The sequence below is a fragment of the Megalobrama amblycephala genome, linkage group LG18 (assembly GCF_018812025.1).
Source record: "Megalobrama amblycephala isolate DHTTF-2021 linkage group LG18, ASM1881202v1, whole genome shotgun sequence".
Taxonomy (NCBI): Eukaryota; Metazoa; Chordata; class Actinopteri; order Cypriniformes; family Xenocyprididae; genus Megalobrama; species Megalobrama amblycephala.
The window spans coordinates 36626866-36646086 of NC_063061.1; the positions used below are offsets into that span (position 1 = coordinate 36626866).

The 19221-nt window shown below is 33.1% G+C and overlaps 1 protein-coding gene across 9 annotated transcripts in view; it reads left to right on the forward strand.

Annotated features, from left to right (window-relative positions):
* The window catches only part of rapgef1b (Rap guanine nucleotide exchange factor (GEF) 1b), a 50756-nt gene extending 31744 nt beyond the window's left edge, over positions 1-19012 (forward strand). For 7 of the 9 annotated variants that reach the window (XM_048165138.1, XM_048165135.1, XM_048165134.1 and 4 more), the window contains 17 exons: positions 51-256; positions 1957-2112; positions 4137-4283; positions 6675-6761; positions 6850-6935; positions 7027-7123; positions 8566-8641; positions 8818-8902; positions 8989-9081; positions 11761-11946; positions 12030-12114; positions 12210-12304; positions 14018-14096; positions 14180-14281; positions 14381-14478; positions 14638-14766; positions 17091-19012. In XM_048165138.1, the coding sequence (XP_048021095.1) occupies positions 51-256; positions 1957-2112; positions 4137-4283; positions 6675-6761; positions 6850-6935; positions 7027-7123; positions 8566-8641; positions 8818-8902; positions 8989-9081; positions 11761-11946; positions 12030-12114; positions 12210-12304; positions 14018-14096; positions 14180-14281; positions 14381-14478; positions 14638-14766; positions 17091-17241 (1958 nt within the window). In that variant the 3' untranslated portion in view covers positions 17242-19012. The remainder of the gene's footprint in view (positions 1-50; positions 257-1956; positions 2113-4136; positions 4284-6674; positions 6762-6849; positions 6936-7026; positions 7124-8565; positions 8642-8817; positions 8903-8988; positions 9082-11760; positions 11947-12029; positions 12115-12209; positions 12305-14017; positions 14097-14179; positions 14282-14380; positions 14479-14637; positions 14767-17090) is intronic. The other 2 variants (XM_048165142.1, XM_048165143.1) reach the window with 1 other exon arrangement.
* Positions 19013-19221: the final 209 nt, after the last annotated feature.

Consider the following 19221-nt stretch of genomic DNA (forward strand, 5'->3'; position numbering starts at 1 on the left):
AGCAAATGCCTCTTGTTTTTGTATGTTTAACCATGTTTTTTCCTCTATAGTTCTGCAGTACATGCAGTTTGTGGAGGATTATTCAGAACCACAACCGTCCGTCTTCTATCAGACGCCTCAGAGCGAGAGTATTTACGAGCAGCGGAGGAACAAGCGCTTTCAGGAGGTTTACGGCTTCAACGATTCCTACAGCAGTCCGGACTCTGTGCACGAAGTCGTTCCACCGCCGGCGCTGCCACCCAAACAGAGACAGCTGGTGAGTTATGATCCAATGCATTATCATCAAATGCATGTTATCAGTGACCTGTGCCTGAGGGCGGTGAGCATGGAGCAGGTCAAAGGTTAAGCTCGAAAAGGTGAGAGGTCAAACTGAGATTCTTTAGATTAGGTCCCATGTGACTGGTCTGGGACGTCAGGGTCACTGTAAAGTCAACTGGAAAATACGGATTAGCTAAATTTTTTTTTGCTTTTTGTAAAAGAGTTACAGATTAGATAAGATTCTTTACCAAACCGGAACTCTCAGGCTGTGGGGAATTTGTGCCACGGCAGTATCTTTCGGTTACACTTTATTTCATTGGTCCACTTTAGACGTTGTAATAATAACTATAAGTATCTTTGCAACTACATGTTGACTAGCGGTCATTAGAGTATTACTGTTAGGGTTAGAGTTAGTAGAAGAAGTTAGTCAGTATAAAGTCTGTTGTGGGGCATCAAAATAAAGTGTTAGCAGATATTAAGCGGACAGTTTAATAATACTTTAATGACTGCTAGTTGACAAGGAGTTACAAAGTTACTTATAGTTAAAGTAGAATATAGTAGAATTTCTAAAAGTGGAAGTAAAGTGTTACCCATCTTTCTCTTATTTTCTCACATCATCTCTTTTTTCTTTTCTGGTGTAAATTTAATTGAGATTTATACAATTAGAATTGGAAGTAGCTCAGGTAGTTTTCTCTTCTTGTGCTTTTCCCCCCCATTTCTTCTGTGTTTTATTGTTTAAAGGCGACATGAATGTCCATCCTGGATTTTTGTCACTTGGCTGAATTGAAAGAATTTACACAGCCATAAATATTTCTTATCGCGTATGAAAAATTAAAATAAAAAAAATAAAAATATTAAATTGAAGAGTTCAGATGCAAAAGCCACTAAACTCCACCTCCATCAAAAATGAGATGATGATATTGAGTGATTGCTCTGCACATAGTATACGTTCATTAAATACTTTCACTTCAAATCCACTAAATCCCAGCGTCAGTCCATTCAGAAGTAACGCTTCGTTGGCAGAAACCGCTAAACGCCACTTCCCTTTGTCAGCAAAAGCCTCTAAGTCCACAGAAGAACCAATCGGAAGACGCAAATTGAATCATATGATTTCAAGATGAATGTTTGTGTGCAAATGAGCCACTTTCAATCGCTGAACTGCAATTTTTTTCATGTTTTGTCCATCGTTATAGTGGCAATGACAGGATTTCGTGAGTAGCAAGTAAACAACAGTGTTCCTTTTGCTGCTTTAAAACTGTCTTGTTGTCCAAAGAGGCGGACTTAGAGGTTTTTGCGAAGAAAAAAGTTAAATACCAATGTATTGACTAAAGTGGCATTTTTGAAAATAAGGCATTTCAGTAACTGACTAATAACCTTTTCATTGCAATTAAAGTGAAATTACTGAACCTAAACACAGGAGCCTGATTTAAAAGAAAACATGTCAGACAGACTCAGACAGAGGTTTTTGCATCTGAACTCTATATATATATATATATATATATATATATATATATATATATATATATATATATATATATAAAATAAACACTTACACGCACGCATATAAATGTTGCCTTTAAACCAGCTTCTACTTTTTTCTAGAGTTAATATAACTCACTTTGCTTTTCCTTCTTTTTAACCTGATTATTTCTTCTTTTCTTTCTTCTTCCTTTTCCATGTTTCTGTCTTGCACTCTAGGCCTCCTATACCTCTCCTCCTTCATCATCCTCTTCCTCTTTTTCAATTCTCCCTCCTCCTGCTGGTCTTCCGGAGGAGGCGGAGCCTGCTCTTGGTCTCAGCCTATCAGTGTCTAACTCCTTCCTCAGTGACCACGCCTCTTTGACCACACCTGTGGTGAGTGTCCAGCAATCAGGAGTGAAAAGGACATGCAAACCATTAAGAAGGATTTTTTTCCTCTTTTGAAATTTTAAGAAGTTGTGTTAAGTATTTTCAGGGCTAGTATTTACAACAATAATATATATATATATATATATATATATATATATATATATATATATATATATATATATATATATATATTTATTAATTAGATTAATTAGATTTTAGTATATATATATATATATATATATATATATATATATATATAACAACTAATTAAAATTAAATGACTGCAGAAAGTTGTTCTTCTCATGTTTCATGAATGAGGCCCATTATACTTATTGTACGTTTGCTTGTGTATCATCTGTGTTCAGTGTGTTCTGGTCATTTTGTGTGTGGTTTCGGCACACATGTGCTCTTCATATGGTTTTATCATCATGTCTCCCTGGGGTGGTTATTAAACTGCTGTTCAGATGTGACTTAAAGATTATTTATGGAGTGTGTGCGTCCACTTTGCCCTTTTGGGTTTTATTGGATGACTTTTGGAACCAGAACCGAAGCTGAATTAAAGTTCAAGTCCAAAAGCTTATCTAATCTTAATTTATCTGATTATCTAGATTTAGGGTTTAAGTCCATGGCTTATCAAAATGCTGTTTAATCTTCATGTAGCATTAAAACCAAGTTTTGGGTATGTTCTCGGGTGCTCCTCGTGTATAATTTTACTGAATAATTCATGCCTCTAGTTGCATTGGATTTCACTAATAACTTCTAGTGCTTTATAAGACACTTTTAGACTTTTAAAGTTGTTTTTGAAGATTGTGCTCTTTGCATCAAAGGTGGCTTGTGTAGTCAAACTCTTGATTGGCATTAATTTGTCCCATGTTGAGATTTTAATTGATATTTTCAGCAATACATCTAAGATAACCAGCTCTTACCTCATTTGTACGTCATGTCCTGACCAGACAGACATGACATGTCTTTACTATATATATATATATATATATATATATATATATATATATATATATATATATATATATATATATATATATATATATAAAAAATTTATGTATATATTTTAATATATATATTTATATATTTTTTTAAGTAACTGTAATAAAAGAAGATGAAGTACTAAAGTTACTAAATCTGAAATAAATATGAATTAGAGCTAATTAGAATGATTAAAAAACTACTAAATATGACACAAGCACAACAAAATAACTAAAACTTAAATTTCATATAAAAACTGAAAATATAAAAATATAAGATTACTCAAAATATTAATAAATACTATAAATGGTATTAAAATAACATTGGATATTACTGAGATCAGCAAGCTGTTATTTGGAGTGTTTCTCCCTGCTGATGAGTTTTAGAAACTAGTTTGTCATGGTAACTGAATCTGGGAATTGTTCTGGAATGTTCTGTGCTCTTGACCTCTGACCTTTGAGGTCAGAGAAGAAGCAATATGATGTTTATGTGTGTGTGAGTTTGCCTGAGGAAAGACCTAACCATTTCAGTGTGTGTGAGAGAGAGAGAGAGATTTTGAGGCTCCATATGGATGTTTTTTCTCATTCTATCTCTTTTCCTCACTCCCTCCTCCGAGTCTCTGTGGAATGCTTACATTCCAGAATGTCACAGATGGCACATAGAATGAGGGAAGCTCTTCCCGATCTCTCAGGGAAACATGTTGGACCATGTTTGTTGAGCTGTGTGTGTGATGGGATGAATTGGAATGTTGTTGCTGGTGTTCCGGGCAAGTCCCTGCAGGTGTTGTAATCCCTCTAAGCAACATCCGGAAGTTCAGCCAGGATTTGACTTGTCCAGCATTGTGTTCCCTGATAGAGTTTGTTCTCTTTTTAGTGGGTGGTTACAAATTTAAACTTGCTGTCCTGCTATTTCACACAAAATAGAACATATTTCCCTCTCTGTTCTCCAATCTTTTTCCTTCTTTTCAGATTTATTCCAAATACTTCCTCTGATTCCATCTTTCCTCTCCCATTTCTTCTCTCTTCTTCTGTTTCAACCAATCGCAGAGTTCCGACCCGGTTGGCTTGACCAATGCTGGCAGAGCTCTAGATGGTGGTGGTGTCTCTAACGGGTCCTTGACCAGCTCTCTGGTCTCTCTGGCCGTCTGTCTTCCTTCTGAGTCTTCTCTTTCTGACTCACTTCTTACCTCCGCGGTAAACACACACACACACACACACACACATTTCAGTAGTTATCGGAAGATGGACTTCTATTGTTTTTAAATAAAGCAAATTATAATCACTACCTAATAACCATGTGTTTTGCATTTCTAGGATCAAAAATAAAACATTACTGACTATTTATTAACCATTTTGGTAATACTTTGCATAAAGCCTTTATGTATAATAATATAAACTTATTTTTAATGCATTAATAATGCACAATATAATGCATTGTATGATCTCATAAATAATTGTAACCACAGTTATAATGCTTATCTATTCATTGTGACACCTCTAGAATTTTTTTTTTTCACTTTTTTAACTTTAGTTAATGTGTGATGTGGCTGTTTGAGCATAACTATCACTAACCATGATATCACTAACCCTAAAATTTACATAAACCCCACCCCCGAGAACACACCAAACAAAGGGGGCGGGGCCATGTTGGGCTGCTTTAGAGAAGAGGAAGAGTTGTTGTAGTAGAGTGTTGTTGCCATGCCATCATTTTACGCCGGACTGCTTCACAAACGAGGGTCAATTCAACACTGGATTTGCACAAAAGATGAACATGACGGCACATGCTAGTGGATGAGTTGAATCAACTCCACAGCAACTACATAAATTTATCCACTAACCATTCAGAAACGTCCAGTTTCATTCTAAAAGTTGTAACTTCTTCCTGAGTCTCTCCATCAGTGTCGACTCCGGTTTGAACAATGTAAGGCTGAACACCGTTACTGACAATCCTCATTTTGGCTGCGTAAGATTCTCCAGCTTTGTTGTTGTTGAGCTGTTAAAGCTGTATAAAGGGACACACACAAAAACAGCGTGTTTTTCCTCACACCCAAATAGGGGCAAATTTGACAAGCTATAATAAATGATCTGTGGGGTATTTTGAGCTGAAACTTCACAGACACTTTCTGGACACCAGAAACTAATATTACATCTTGTAAAAGGAGCATAATAGGTCACCTTTAATGTTTTTTTTAAACCACATGTCAAACAACCAATTTCAGATGTAACAAAGAATCTACAAACATTATAATGCTTTTTAACTTGAGTTGTGATTATTTATGAAAAGATATAATGCATTATAATGTACATTATGAATAACTTTATAATGCATTATACATGAAGGCTTTATGCAACGTGTTATCACTATTTTTCTACTAAAGACATCTTCAAAAGGAGGTGCAGTTTTGTTTGAAAAGCATAATGTTTTTGAAATAAACATGAAAAATGATCTTTTATACTTTATCTCAAATTTTCCTGAAAATATTACGTGTGCTGTCACATTATGTGCACTTTCTTGTGCGTTTTTTTGTTTAAAAAAAAAAAAGCATCATGTAAGAATATTAAGAAAATATTGTAAATGTGTGTGCATCAGTGCCATCTAGTGGTAAATATATTCTAAAAGTAATTTCTGTCTTATAACTTCTGTTTTCAGTGTAAAGTTTGAGTTTTCTGAGTGGGAAAGGAGAGGTGTGCTATTACTTTTTAAAACAAATTGGGTCGTATTCACATGCAGGACAATAATTGTGGTTCTGGGCAGTGTTATTTTGACGTTAATATACTATTATAGTTTTTGTTAATATTTTGAATTAGATACTATTTTTATATTTTCTGTTTTCATTTTATTTTATTCATTTTGTCTTTTTTTTGTAAGTTTTTTTTACTAGTTTTTTATTATTTAAAAAAAAAAAAACAGTTTTAGTTTTTACTGAGCGCCTAAAGGGACATGGTGATGGAAAAATAAGAGATGGGAGGAAAAAATACATTTCAATGCTCTTGCGTTCTTATGTAAAAGTTTTGAGTTCCCCCGAGAAACTTTGCGTTTGTGTTTTATCCTCCCATTTTTTCAAATCACCATGTCCCTTTAGGGGCTCCATAAATTTAAATTAATGTTGTATTTAAACTTAAATAAAACAAATGAGACTATCTGCAAATGCAACTATCTGCAAAGTTTTTTCCCTATATTTTATTTCAGTTAATGTTTATTTTAATTCAAGTAATGTAAATGCTTTTTTATGCAAAAAAGTTGTCATCTCTATGCAAAAAAAAAAAAAAAGTTTTTTGCATACAGATGACAACTTTGTCCATACGATCCCCATTTACACAGATCTGTGAAAATGACTAATACGCTGTATTATGCTGCCAGGCCAGTAGGTGGCGATGTCACTTTGTAAAGAAACACTACGTGCCTATAGCCTGAACGCGTAACAGCACTTTTGCATGGAAAATCTAATTTTCAGAAAATGTAAACTCTTGTTTATTTCTTTGGTTTCATTTAGTGGTATTTTGCATGAGTTCACATTCTTACTGTATGTTGGTAAATTTTCAATGCCTGTGTGACCAAGTTTGTCCCTGTTGTTTTTGCTACAGAGTGAGAGTGTTGATGAAGGTGGCGAGGGAGAGTATGTGAACCTGTACTCGTCCACACATGCTAACGGAGACAACACACACCGCACTGTAAGTACCGGCCTGTGTTATTGTGTCGAGGCTTGTGTGTATCTGTTTTTGGAGTGTAATTACACTTTATTTTTTTATTATTCTTCAGGACACTTCTTCATGTGATGATGTGCTTCAAGACCACACCCCTCACATACCCACGTCCAATAGCAAGGAAGCGTTGTCTAAGGACAGGTATGAATTCAAGTCTTTGTGCTTGTGTGTTGTATTTTTGGGCAGGTCAGAGATGTGTAAATATTTGTGTAATGTTTTCTCTCGCTCACAGGCCGAAAGAACCCAGTCATGGTCAGATCGATGATGTTGATGAATTATCCCTTATTGATCATAATGACATTATGAACCGCATCACGCTCAAAGCAGAGGTAATAATGCTCTTTAAAGATTTATAAAGTGTTCATGAACTGTACAAAACCTTTATTAAACATCTTAAACCAAAAGCCAGGATCAATGAAAACCTGGAAATATTAGGATTTATTTATGCATTTTTGTGTTTATACATTTATTTTTTCATTTATTTATGCATTTAGTTGTGCCTTTATGCATTTATTAAATATTGTGTACCATGTCTGCATGCATGATATTTAAAAATGTCCATAATTTAAAAAAATTCAGACTGGGAGAAGTTGTAAAAATTAACGAAAAAAAAATTGTTAAAGTTATTATTAATAGTTTTTATTAATAGTTATTTTAGTACTTCAATTTAAACTAAATGAAAATGAGAGATGTTGCCTTGGCATCTGGCTGAAATAAAATTAATTTTATTTCAAGTAATGTAACTTTTTTTATGGTTTTAGTTAACAATAATAACCGTGGTCCTGGGTCATATCTAGAGACATTTTTATATATTGTGTACCATGTTTTCATGCATAATATTAAAAATTCTTTGTTTTTAAAAAAATGTCCATGCTGGAAAATTAATGAAATCTTATATACGTCATAGAAGTTTTTATAAAAATATTTTATTTATTTATTTATTTATTATTTTTATTATTATTATTATTGCTCTGCAAAGATATAAACTATTTCGTTGGGTAGAATTTGATCTTTTGTGAGGGTAATATCTGTAAAATTTGAAAACTCTGTATCCAGTAATAGTGTTAAGTCAATGCTAGTTTGAAAGAATGATTGAATGATAGGTGAATCGGTTATATATATGAATAAGATCATGTGTTTTTTTTTTAATTGAGATCGTAATCTTGTAAAGAGTAATCGTGCAGCTCTGCGCAGCGACTTTCAAATATGTAAATATATAGTAGTGGTTGAATGACTTTTATGGGATGAAGTCGAGTCGACTAGTTGCTGATGACGTCATTAATGAGCCTGAACCTCGAGCTGAGACTCGAACGCGGGTCGCCTTGTGCACAGCTATGGCATATGACAGCTCTGCCCACAAGGCTATTGTACATAGCAGCTTATTTTCATCAGTTCTTTTGTCTTTGGATGTTATTAGTCGATGTCGAGCTTAAAGCATCATGGCAGAGCATTAAAGTCAATTAGTCGACTGGTCTGTGCAACCCCTATATAAAGACATGAAATATTGATTTGAGTTAAAAATGTGTTTTATTATGGATAAAGAAAGAGTGATATGAGAGGCATTAAACTAGCTGGAAATCATGCATGCATGTATTTTGTGTGTTTAGAGAGTCATTCTGTAGTGGTTGATGCAAGTCAAAACACACACACACACACACACACACACACACACACACTCCATCAGCTGGTGCAGTGCTGCGATGGCAGCCGGAGCCAAACTGAGCTCGACTTCAGTGAGCTGCAGTAATAATTCTCTCTCTCTCTCTGATAGAATGATGATGGTCCTGATGTGAGAGCCGGTTCTGGTGATATACTGTTAGTTCACGCTACAGAAACAGACCGCAAAGGTAATTCACATTCTTTCTTCATATAAAGCTTGTTTAGTAATAGTTAATATGCATATATGTGGTGGTCATTGTTATAATTTGCCTTTAGCATGTCTTAGATTGATTTATACCTACAGTATCTGTGTGTGATGGAGGTTTGAGTGCATTTTAATTGCATTCCTCTGTTTGTGTTGTAGATTTGGTGTTGTACTGTGAGGCTTTTCTCACCACCTACAGAACCTTCATAACGCCCGAAGACCTCATTAAAAAACTACACTACAGATATCCTTTCAATCCGTTTCATTCTGTTCATCATCTGTTAGAAGCAGTCGGTCTGCACATGTGTGTGTTTCTTAACTCCGCTGCACATACACTCGCTTCTGTCACAGTCCAGACACCTTTAAGAAGCGTGTCAGTAAAAACACGTTCTTCGTGCTGGTGAGAGTCGTGGATGAACTCTGGTGAGTAACCGCGTGTTTTTATATATGGCTAAAAAGTACTCGTAATGAACTATAGTCAAGCTACACAACAGACTACTAACAAAAGGTAGCTTCAACTAAGTTGAAGTGTTTTAAGAGGAAAAGACTCTCGCACTGTTTTCCGTGCTGCACACACAAAGCACGCTTACAGAAAAAGTAAATTTAAATGTGATTTTAAACCTCTACTGTCGTCTCATGCTTCAATGGTTTAAAATCGTTCAATTGTGCACAAATCGTCTCACGCTTCAGTGGATCCGTGAAGCTCTTAAAGTGACAGCAGTCTAACATTCCTGCTGCCGTCTCTATAAGAACACTAATCAAACAACTAAAGACCAGTGTTGGGCACGTTACTTTAAAAAAGTAATTAGATATAGTTACTAGTTACTTCTCACAAATAGTAACTGAGTTACATCATTATCAAAGTAATTAATTAGTTTAGTAAATAACTATTGCGTTACTTTAAAAAAAAAAAAAAAAAAAAAAAAAAATCAAATATGTCAATTAACTTGGATGCCCCCAATATTAAATGTCTAAAAATAAATTATTATTTGTTTAATGTTATGTTTTAAATTTATCCATTTGATTATGAAAAGTGAACAACATGATTAAGATAGAATACATCATAAAGTGCGCAATATATCGGGAGTCATGGAGTGGGTCAGACATGATTTTGACCACTTCATTAAGTTTTGTTTTGTAGAAAGCCTTTCTTTAAAGTGAATTTCATTTTGTAAAAATTGTATCTTAATTTTAATCAATGTTTCGTCAACCAATTGCCTGGATTTAATAAATAAGAAGCAAATATAGCAGAAAATATAATCATGGCGCCGGCGCAATCACTTGCACATGAACTTGAGCGTGTCTTACAGGCTAAATTAACCGAAACTCAGCGGCTGCTTGCCTCGCAGACATGAGAAATATATCTATAGAAAGCTTGAAATGTCTACTTTTAAACAAAATAATTCAAAATGAAAAGAAATAGGCTACTCTCTGATTATGTAATCCTGAATGAAATGTACATTTTCTCTCTAAGCGCTTCCACAGAGATGATGAGATTCAGCAGTGCAACTTCATCTTTGCAGCCGACACAGATTCAGAAAACATTAGTTTATTAATAAGCAATTATAACGTCTCCTTAACATTTGTCACATTCATAATCATTACTTTTGCCGGTTCTTTATGGCAAGCTTTTTGCTTGAGTGCTATGTAGCCTATATTATGTAAACGCTCATTATTATGGTTTATTCTCTCCAGTATTTAAGAAATCAAATTAATATAAATGTGATTAGTCAACTAATGGCTTAATTAAACAACTACTAGTCCAACACACACTCCAGAGAAAAAACTTTGCAGGTTCTATGGCTGAGAGAGAGCTTACTCGGATGAAAACCGCTTCATTGAGCTCAATTAAAGTACGCGGCATTTTTTTTCTTTTCTGTAACGGGGGAAAAAGTAATTTGTTTGATTACTTGTTACTGAAAAAAGTAACGCCATTAGTAACGCAGTTATTCCCATCACTGCTAAAGACAAAGAGAAAATCCACTCGTTCTGAATAACTGTAACTATATTTGTAATGTCAATTTTATCTATAAAGTGCAGTGTTATTTATTGATTAGTTTTTGAACCTGAATACCGTGTTTAAAAACACTCTTTATTTCAATCATATATGTGTTGCGATTGCTAATTTTTTTATTTGTTCTTTTTCAATTACTGAGTATTTAATTGTCTTTAATAATGCTTGAAATATTAGTTGTGCTAGTTGTTTTTGCTATGGTATTTTACACTTTGGTTTATGATATTCAGCTACAATGAAATGTTTTGCAATAAGACTTCAAATAACTGAATGATATCTAAGATTTTTTTTTACCTTATTGGAATCGAAATTAGGAATCGATAAGAATCGGAATCAATAGATCGGAATCGTAAAATTCAAACGGTACCCAAACCCTGTTCCTTACCACTATTTGTTTATTAGTTGTTTAATAATTTTAATGGAACCAGAATTGTTAGGCGGAACTGGAAAATTTCTTACGATTGATAAGAAATGTTTCTTTTAGCAAATTGGTTCATTTGTTTTAGGAACTAGATGAAAAGAATGGATCAAATGATTCATTGAGTCATCGATCAATAATGTTCCCAGATGTTTCTTTAAAGCATTTTGTGTCTTTTGTTTGTTGTGAAATAATTGAAATAAGGCTTTTTCAAATTGAATAGCTGTATTTTTAGTGTTGAAAGTATTTTAGGCTGCATTTATTTGATCAAATATACAATAAAAACAGTATTATTGTGAAATATTATTACAATTTCAAATAACTGTTTACTATTGTGTAATATGTTAAAATGTAATTTATTCCTGTGATCAAAGCTGAATTTTCAGCATCATTACTCCAGTCTTCAGTGTCACATGATCCTTCAGAAATCATTCTGGTATGATGATTTCTGCTCAAGAAACATTTCTTCATTATCATTGTTGAAAAATATCAATATTTTTGAGGAAACCATGAATAGAAAGTTCAAAAGCACAGCATTTATTTGAAATAGAAATCTGTCTTCACTCTGTCCATGCTGAATACAAGGATTAATTACTTTCAAAAAAAGATCTTCCTGACCCCAGTGTTTTGAATGTGAATGTGTTATCTCTTCATGTTTTGTGTGTGTCAGTCTGGTGGAGTTGACCGAGGACATCCTGCGGCAGTTGATGGATCTGGTGTTCCGGCTGGTCTGTAACGGGGAACTGAGTCTGGCGAGGGTCCTGCGGAAGAACATCCTAGATAAAGTGGAACAGAAGCGGCTCCTGCGGCACGTGCACACGCTCAAGCCTCTCGCCGCGCGGGGCGTCTCTGCAAGGTAAAGCTCAAAGTTCAGGGGTCATCAGGAATGTTCTCATCTTTGCAAGTTTGTTTTGCATTTAATCGGCTCTTTCTCCAAAGGCCCGGCACGCTGCATGATTTCCGCAGTCATGAGATCGCAGATCAGCTGACGTTGCTGGACGCAGAACTTTTCTACAAGATCGAGGTAACACACACAGACTGTTTTACTTGGAAAAACGTTTTCAGATTTGTGGGTGTAAAAAGTGATGCATGATAACCTGTTGTCATCTCTGTCTTCAGATTCCTGAGGTGCTGCTTTGGGCGAAGGAACAGAACGAAGAGAAAAGTCTAAATCTGACCCAGTTTACAGAGCACTTTAACAACATGAGCTACTGGTACATATTCACTGATACTGCTACACACTCATGCGTTCAACAACATGTGTTCCCTATATATGCATCTAGGGCCCTATGAGTTCTGCGATGGCGGAATTGCAGAATCCAGTGTTAAAAATGGAATTCATTGTATTACACGGAATGTCACGGAATTGGGAAATTTTGGATGAATTAATCAAAAGTAGGGCTGTACGCTTAATCAAATCATGATATGGACTAGTGTCTGTGAATATTAAAGTGCAAAAGGACTGCTGTTTAAATATGTTATATGTAAGTCTGCACACTTTTACTTCCATGTTTTAATGATATACTGTTATAGTATATATCAGTATTTAGAATAAGCTTTTTATTTTTATATTTTCATTTTTAATTTTAGTTTTAATAATTTTGTTTTGTGCTTTTGTCATTTTTATTTTTTAAAGTCTGCACACTTTTACTTCCATGTTTTAATTTTACAGTAGACAGAATTTAAAATATATACATTTTATTTATATAGTGTTATAGTATTTATTCAGTATTTAAGCTTTTATTTTCATATTTTCAGTTTTTATTTTAATTTTAAAATATATTTTATATATAAAATTTTAAAATTTATATATATATATATATATATATATATATATATATATATATATATATATATATATATTTCTTTATATATTCTATATATACTATTCTTTATATTCTTTATATGCTATTGTATTATTTATCATTATTTAGAATTAGCTTTTATTTTTATATTTTGTTTTTATTTTTATTTTAGTTTTAATAATTTTGTTTTAATATTGTTTTAATATTTTTTTAAATATTTATCTCTAATTTATTTATCAAAAATGAAGTCTGCACACCTCCATGTTTTAATTATATACTGTTATAGTATTTATCAGTATTTAGAATAAGCTTTTATTTTTATATTTTCAGTTTTTATTTTAATTTTAGTTTTGTTTTGTGCTTTTGTATTTTTTTTTTATATTTCTATTTATCTTTAATTTATTTATTAAATATGAAATCTGCTCACTTCCATGTTTTAACAGTAAACTGAATATGAAAAGATATATATTTTCTTTATATACTGTTATAGTATTTATCAATATTTAGAATATGCTTTTATTTTTATAGTTTATTTTTATATTTAGTGCTTTTGTCATTTTTATTTTTTTTATATTTCTATTTATTTCTAATTTATCAAATACAAAGTCTGCATACTTTTATTTCCATGTTTTAATTTTATTAGTAAACTAAAAAAAAAAAAGGAATTTGGGAAAAAAATAAAATGGAACTGATTTCATAGGACCCTATGCATATTGCACACAAAATTTGGAAATTATTTCTCAAAACAGCATGCTCGACTCTGATTTGCTGACTTTACACACAATTTTCCAACAAAGAAAGTTGTGTAAAAGTTCCCAGGAGCACTTCTGAGAAAGAACTAGGGATTAAATTCAACATTGAATTTGGAAAGTTGCCAATTTTGGCCCTTAAACGTAATGCAAAAACTTTGGATGGAAAATCTACATATTGTTCAGATGTTGGTCTTCCTGTATAAGTGGGCAGCTCTGGTCTGAATTAGCTGCTGTGTGGACCACACTTGTATGTGGATAGTTTTAAATCTGGTTATGGAGGATGAATGCCTTCACACTATGACCCTGTATACTACACCCTCATGCCCTGAAGAGTTCCCATACTCACTCTGTAATTTGTCCTGTCCACTAGGGTGCGCTCTATAATCATCCAGCAGGAGAAAGCTCAGGACAGAGAGAAACTGCTGCTCAAATTCATCAAAATCATGAAGGTAAATCACAGTTGACACTTTCTCTCTTTCTCTATCACTTGCTCTATTTTCTGAGTGATTTAATGTTTTCATCTCATCTGTAGCACTTGCGGAAACTGAATAACTTCAACTCTTACTTGGCGATTCTCTCTGCGCTGGACTCTGCACCAATCAGACGACTGGAATGGCAGAAACAGACATCTGAGGTCAGTCACAAACTGATTAAAGTTAGCATAACTGAAGAACATCATTCAATAAGATATTTTAACCTGTCTCTTTGTCTCCCTTTTCCTGTCTTTTTCCAGGGCTTGGAGGAGTACTGCACTTTGATTGACAGTTCGTCATCTTTCCGAGCATATAGAGCGGCTCTAGCTGAAGTGGAGCCTCCATGTATTCCCTATCTGTGAGTTTGTGTGTTTAAAAAAATAAATAAATAAAAACAGGAGCTGGAAAATGAACTGAAATGAAATAAAGCAAATCAATCATTTCCTGACAGTTGTGCTTAAGATATTCACACTGAAGAATGTTGTAGTTTTGCTAATAATGTTTTTGTTCCCTGCAGGGGTTTGATCCTACAGGACCTGACGTTTGTTCACCTCGGAAACCCGGATTTTATTGATGGTAAAGTGAATTTCTCCAAGCGCTGGCAGCAGTTCAACATTCTGGACAGCATGAGACGCTTCCAGCAAGTGTGAGTAATCCGCTGGCCTGAAATCTGACGTTTGACTAGCACGAGATTAAATTACACGTGATTCATGCTGCGGTCCAGGAGTCTGGCCTGGACTTTGCTTTAATAGACTTATAATAAAGCAATGAGGCATGAGAGGCTGCGGTCAAATCAAACATCGCTCGTTCAATCATATTTATATGGAAGCCCATTCTGCCACATAAGGAAAAAAAATCATCTTTTGTTAAAAGTCATAATTATGACATAAAAAGGCAAACGATTGCAAAACAACATAATTATGACATAAAAGGTTGAAACTATGAGATAATGAGTCATAAGATAAAAGATCAAATTTGACAAAAAACAATTGACAAAGTCATAATTATAATATAAAAATGGCAAAAACAATTTACATTCATAATTATGACATAAAAAGTCATAATTTTGAGAAAAAGTTGAAATTATAAGATTCTAAGTCGTTGAGGTAAAAGTTGAAATTGACAAAAAACAATTGACAAAAAGTATCATAATTTTGACTTGTCATGATTATAACTGTCATTATGAGATAAAAATGCAAAATTATGACAATAAAAGAAAAGATAAAATTATGATATAAATATTACATAAACAGTCAAATAATTGCAAAAAAAACATAATAATGACTTGAAAGGTTGAAACTATGAGATGAGTCCAGATAAATCAAATTTGACAAAAAATAATTGACAGTCTTAATTATAAAAAAAATGGCAAAAACAATCGACATTCATAAACATGACATAAGTCATAATTTTGAGATAGAAAGTTGAAATTATAATATTCTAAGTCATTGAGGTAAAAGTTGAAATTGACAGTCATAATTGGCATTTGAAATTGACAAAAAAATATTTGTGACATAAAAAGTATCTCATAATTTTGACCTTTAATAATTTTTTCAACTAGCCATGATTGACATAAAAATTATAAGAACCAATTATGACTGTCATAATTGACAGTCATAATTATAACACAAAAATGGCAAAAACAATTGACATTCATAATTGACATAAAGTCATAATTTTGAGATAAAAAGTTTAAATTATAAGATACTAAGTCATTGAGAAGTCGAAATTGACAAAAAAAACAATTATGACAAAATATCTCATAATTCATTATTAGAACATAAGTCGAATTTGACAAACTAAATTGTCAGTTATTATAATTGACTTTTGTTATAATTTTGACTTTCATGATTATAACTCATTATGAGATAAAAATGTGAAATTATGACAAAAAGACAATTATGACGTAACTTAATAAAATTATGATATAAATATTACATAAAGGTTATAATTATGACATAAGTCAAATAATTGCAAAAAAACCAATTATGAAATAAAAGGTTGAAACTATGATCATAAGATTAAAAAAAATCAAATTTGACTAAAAAACAACTGACAAAGTCATAATTATAACATCAAATGGCAAAAACTGACATTCATAATTATGACATGTCAAAATTTTGAGATAAAAAGTTGAAATTATAAGATACCAAGTCATTGAGATAAAAGTCGAAATTGACAAAAAAAAAAAACAATTATGACAAAAAGTATCTCATAATTTATTATTAGAACATAAGCCGAAATTGACAAACTAAATTGTCATTTATTAATATAATTGTCTTCTATTATAATTTCGACTTTCATGATTATAACTCGTTATGAGAAAATCATTTGAAATTATGGCAAAAAAAATGACAATTATGTCGTAACTTAATAAAATTATGATAGAAATATTACATAAAGGTTATAATTACGACATAAGTCAAATGATTGCAAAAAAAAACAATTATGACAAAAGGTTGAAACTATGATCATAAGTTAAAAAAATTACATTTGACAGTCATAATCTTAACATAAAATGGCAAAAACTGACATTCATAATTATGGCATGTTAAAATTGAGATTAAAAAGTTGAAATTACAAAATACTAAGTCATTGAGATAAAAGTTGAAACGAACAAAAAAATGACAGTCATAATTGGCAAAGTTAAAATTAACAACAACAAAAAAAAAACAACTGAAAAAGTATCTCATAATTTTGACTTGTCACTATTATAATGTCATAAGTTGAAATTTTGACGACAAACTAAATTGTTAATTATTAATATAATTGTCTTTCAGCATAATTTCGACTTGTCATAATTATATCTGTCAATATGAGATAAAAATTCAAAATTATGACACAAGTTAATAAGATTATGATATAAATTATTACATAATTATGACATTAAAAGTTGAAATTGAGATATTATATTAATGTAGTTGCCGATTTCACCAGTAACTGTAATTGTTTCCTTAATTGTCTTTGCAGACACTACGACCTGAAACGGAACGAAGACATCGTCTCGTTCTTCAACGACTTTAGCGATCACCTGGCGGAGGAGGCATTATGGGAACTCTCGCTCAAGATCAAACCACGAAACATCTCGCGGCGCAGGACAGAGCGAGAGGAGAAGACCTAGAACCTGAGATCTACAACCTCAGAGACAATTTACGGTGAGACCTGAACCTCCTGCAGAACCTTGGGAACCCTCGCTAGGCTTTTTGAGTTCCTTATCCGGTTCTGGAGATGAATTGGACTAAACCGAGAACACGCAAGCTCCAATTTGCACCAAAAAACTGAGACATTAGCAGTATTTTCCCCTGATTGTGGACTTTAAAAACTCAAGAGGGGAATCCTAATTCAGTATCAATATACAGATACGCATTCGCACGCGCACACAGAGGGCTCAAGAGGACCCGAACGCTGTGATATAAAGCTACATCCTCACAACTTTCTATGTTTGCGTGTGTTTATGTGTGGGTGTACAGAAAGACACACTCTAAGAGGGCTTGGTTCATTTAATATTAATACACTGTGCCTGATGGAGTGAGTTCATGTTTGTTTGTCCCGTTCGGACGTACCGTTCGGCCTTCCAAAGGTCATTCAACCTACCATTCGCCCGTCGGGTCGACCGTTCAGACCATACGATTGGGAAATGGGCAGACGTGTGTGCAATCTTATAAACCGTTTTATGAGGAATATTCACTGATTTGTTAAAATTAATGTTTTGACAGACACGGTGAGTATTGGATAAGTGGAATATATTATATTAATTCAAAAATTAAAGACTGAACTGGACGTTTGGACTCATTTTTCATGTCATCTTGCTATATTGTTTTGTGTGTGACCATGTGCAACCATTATTATTACTGTTTATCGCTGACAGCCCCTCAAATCCCACGAAATCTGTCGAGAACGTGTGTTTTCACCTTAAAACAAACTTTTTATGCGTACAATTTGCATTGTGACATTATTTTCATTTTCATTCCTCTTCCCAATTCTCAATAGCTCAATAACACGAAATGCCAAAAAAAACTGCAAAGTGCATTTATAAGGTACAAACAAATTGTAGTATTTGTACTGAATTTAAATAGGTCACATTCATCAAACACAAGCAGAGCAAATTTGAAAATGCAAATTGTTCATAAAGCCTTTTATGCAATTTTTTCAGAAGTTTATGCAAGTTTATTCATTACATAAGTTCAACACATAAATGTTTAATAAACAAATCAGAACAAAAAGTAATTTGTTCTGCTCGTGCTTCACGAATGAGGCTTATTTTGTCATGTTTTATTTTATTTTTTGAAAATAGTGTCACAATGCAAAAACTTATCCTAATGGTCCCAAAAAGGCATTTTTTTCTTTATTCAAAATTAATTTATCATTTTTTTTATCTTTTGATTATTGTGGGGGAAAAAGGCCCGAACATTTGCGACTATGATGTCACAGAGGGGGGCGGGGCTCAGTGTTGCCTGGCGACGAGCAGTTTGCCAGCGTGCATGTGTATGATTTTGATTCTTTTGGGATGTGTATGATATTATGTTCTGTATAAATGTACATGTACAGTTGTGATGTATAATCTCCCATCATGTAGAGGGCAGTTACGAGGAAATATATTTTCAAACCAAACGAGTCACGCACTAAAATAACTAACATTATGAGGCAAAAAAAACACAAGGACTGAATATGCTGTGATCTCTGGGCGTGTGTGTTTGCGTGAGTGAGTGTGTGCGCGCGTGCGGTTTTTCTACAGAATGTTGTTATTCATATATGGGAAAAAAAGGAAGCTAAAAAGGCTTTCTTCAGTGTGCATCTGAGATGTTGACGTTTACTGACTCCTGGGAATTTTTTTCCTGTTACACCTATAACATCCTGTATATTCAACCACCAATAAAACTGCTCTCTTTGTATTGTGTTTGTATTTTTCCAACACTTGCATGTGTTTACAACTACAAGTGCCACACTATTGCCATGTTTTTAAGGGTTATACCATGATATTTTGTTAAATAGACCACTGTTCAGAAGGGGTCAGTAAGATTTTCTTTCTTTTTTAACACTGTTTATTTAGGAAAGACGCATTAAATTGATCAAAAGTGAAAGTAAACACATTTATTATGTT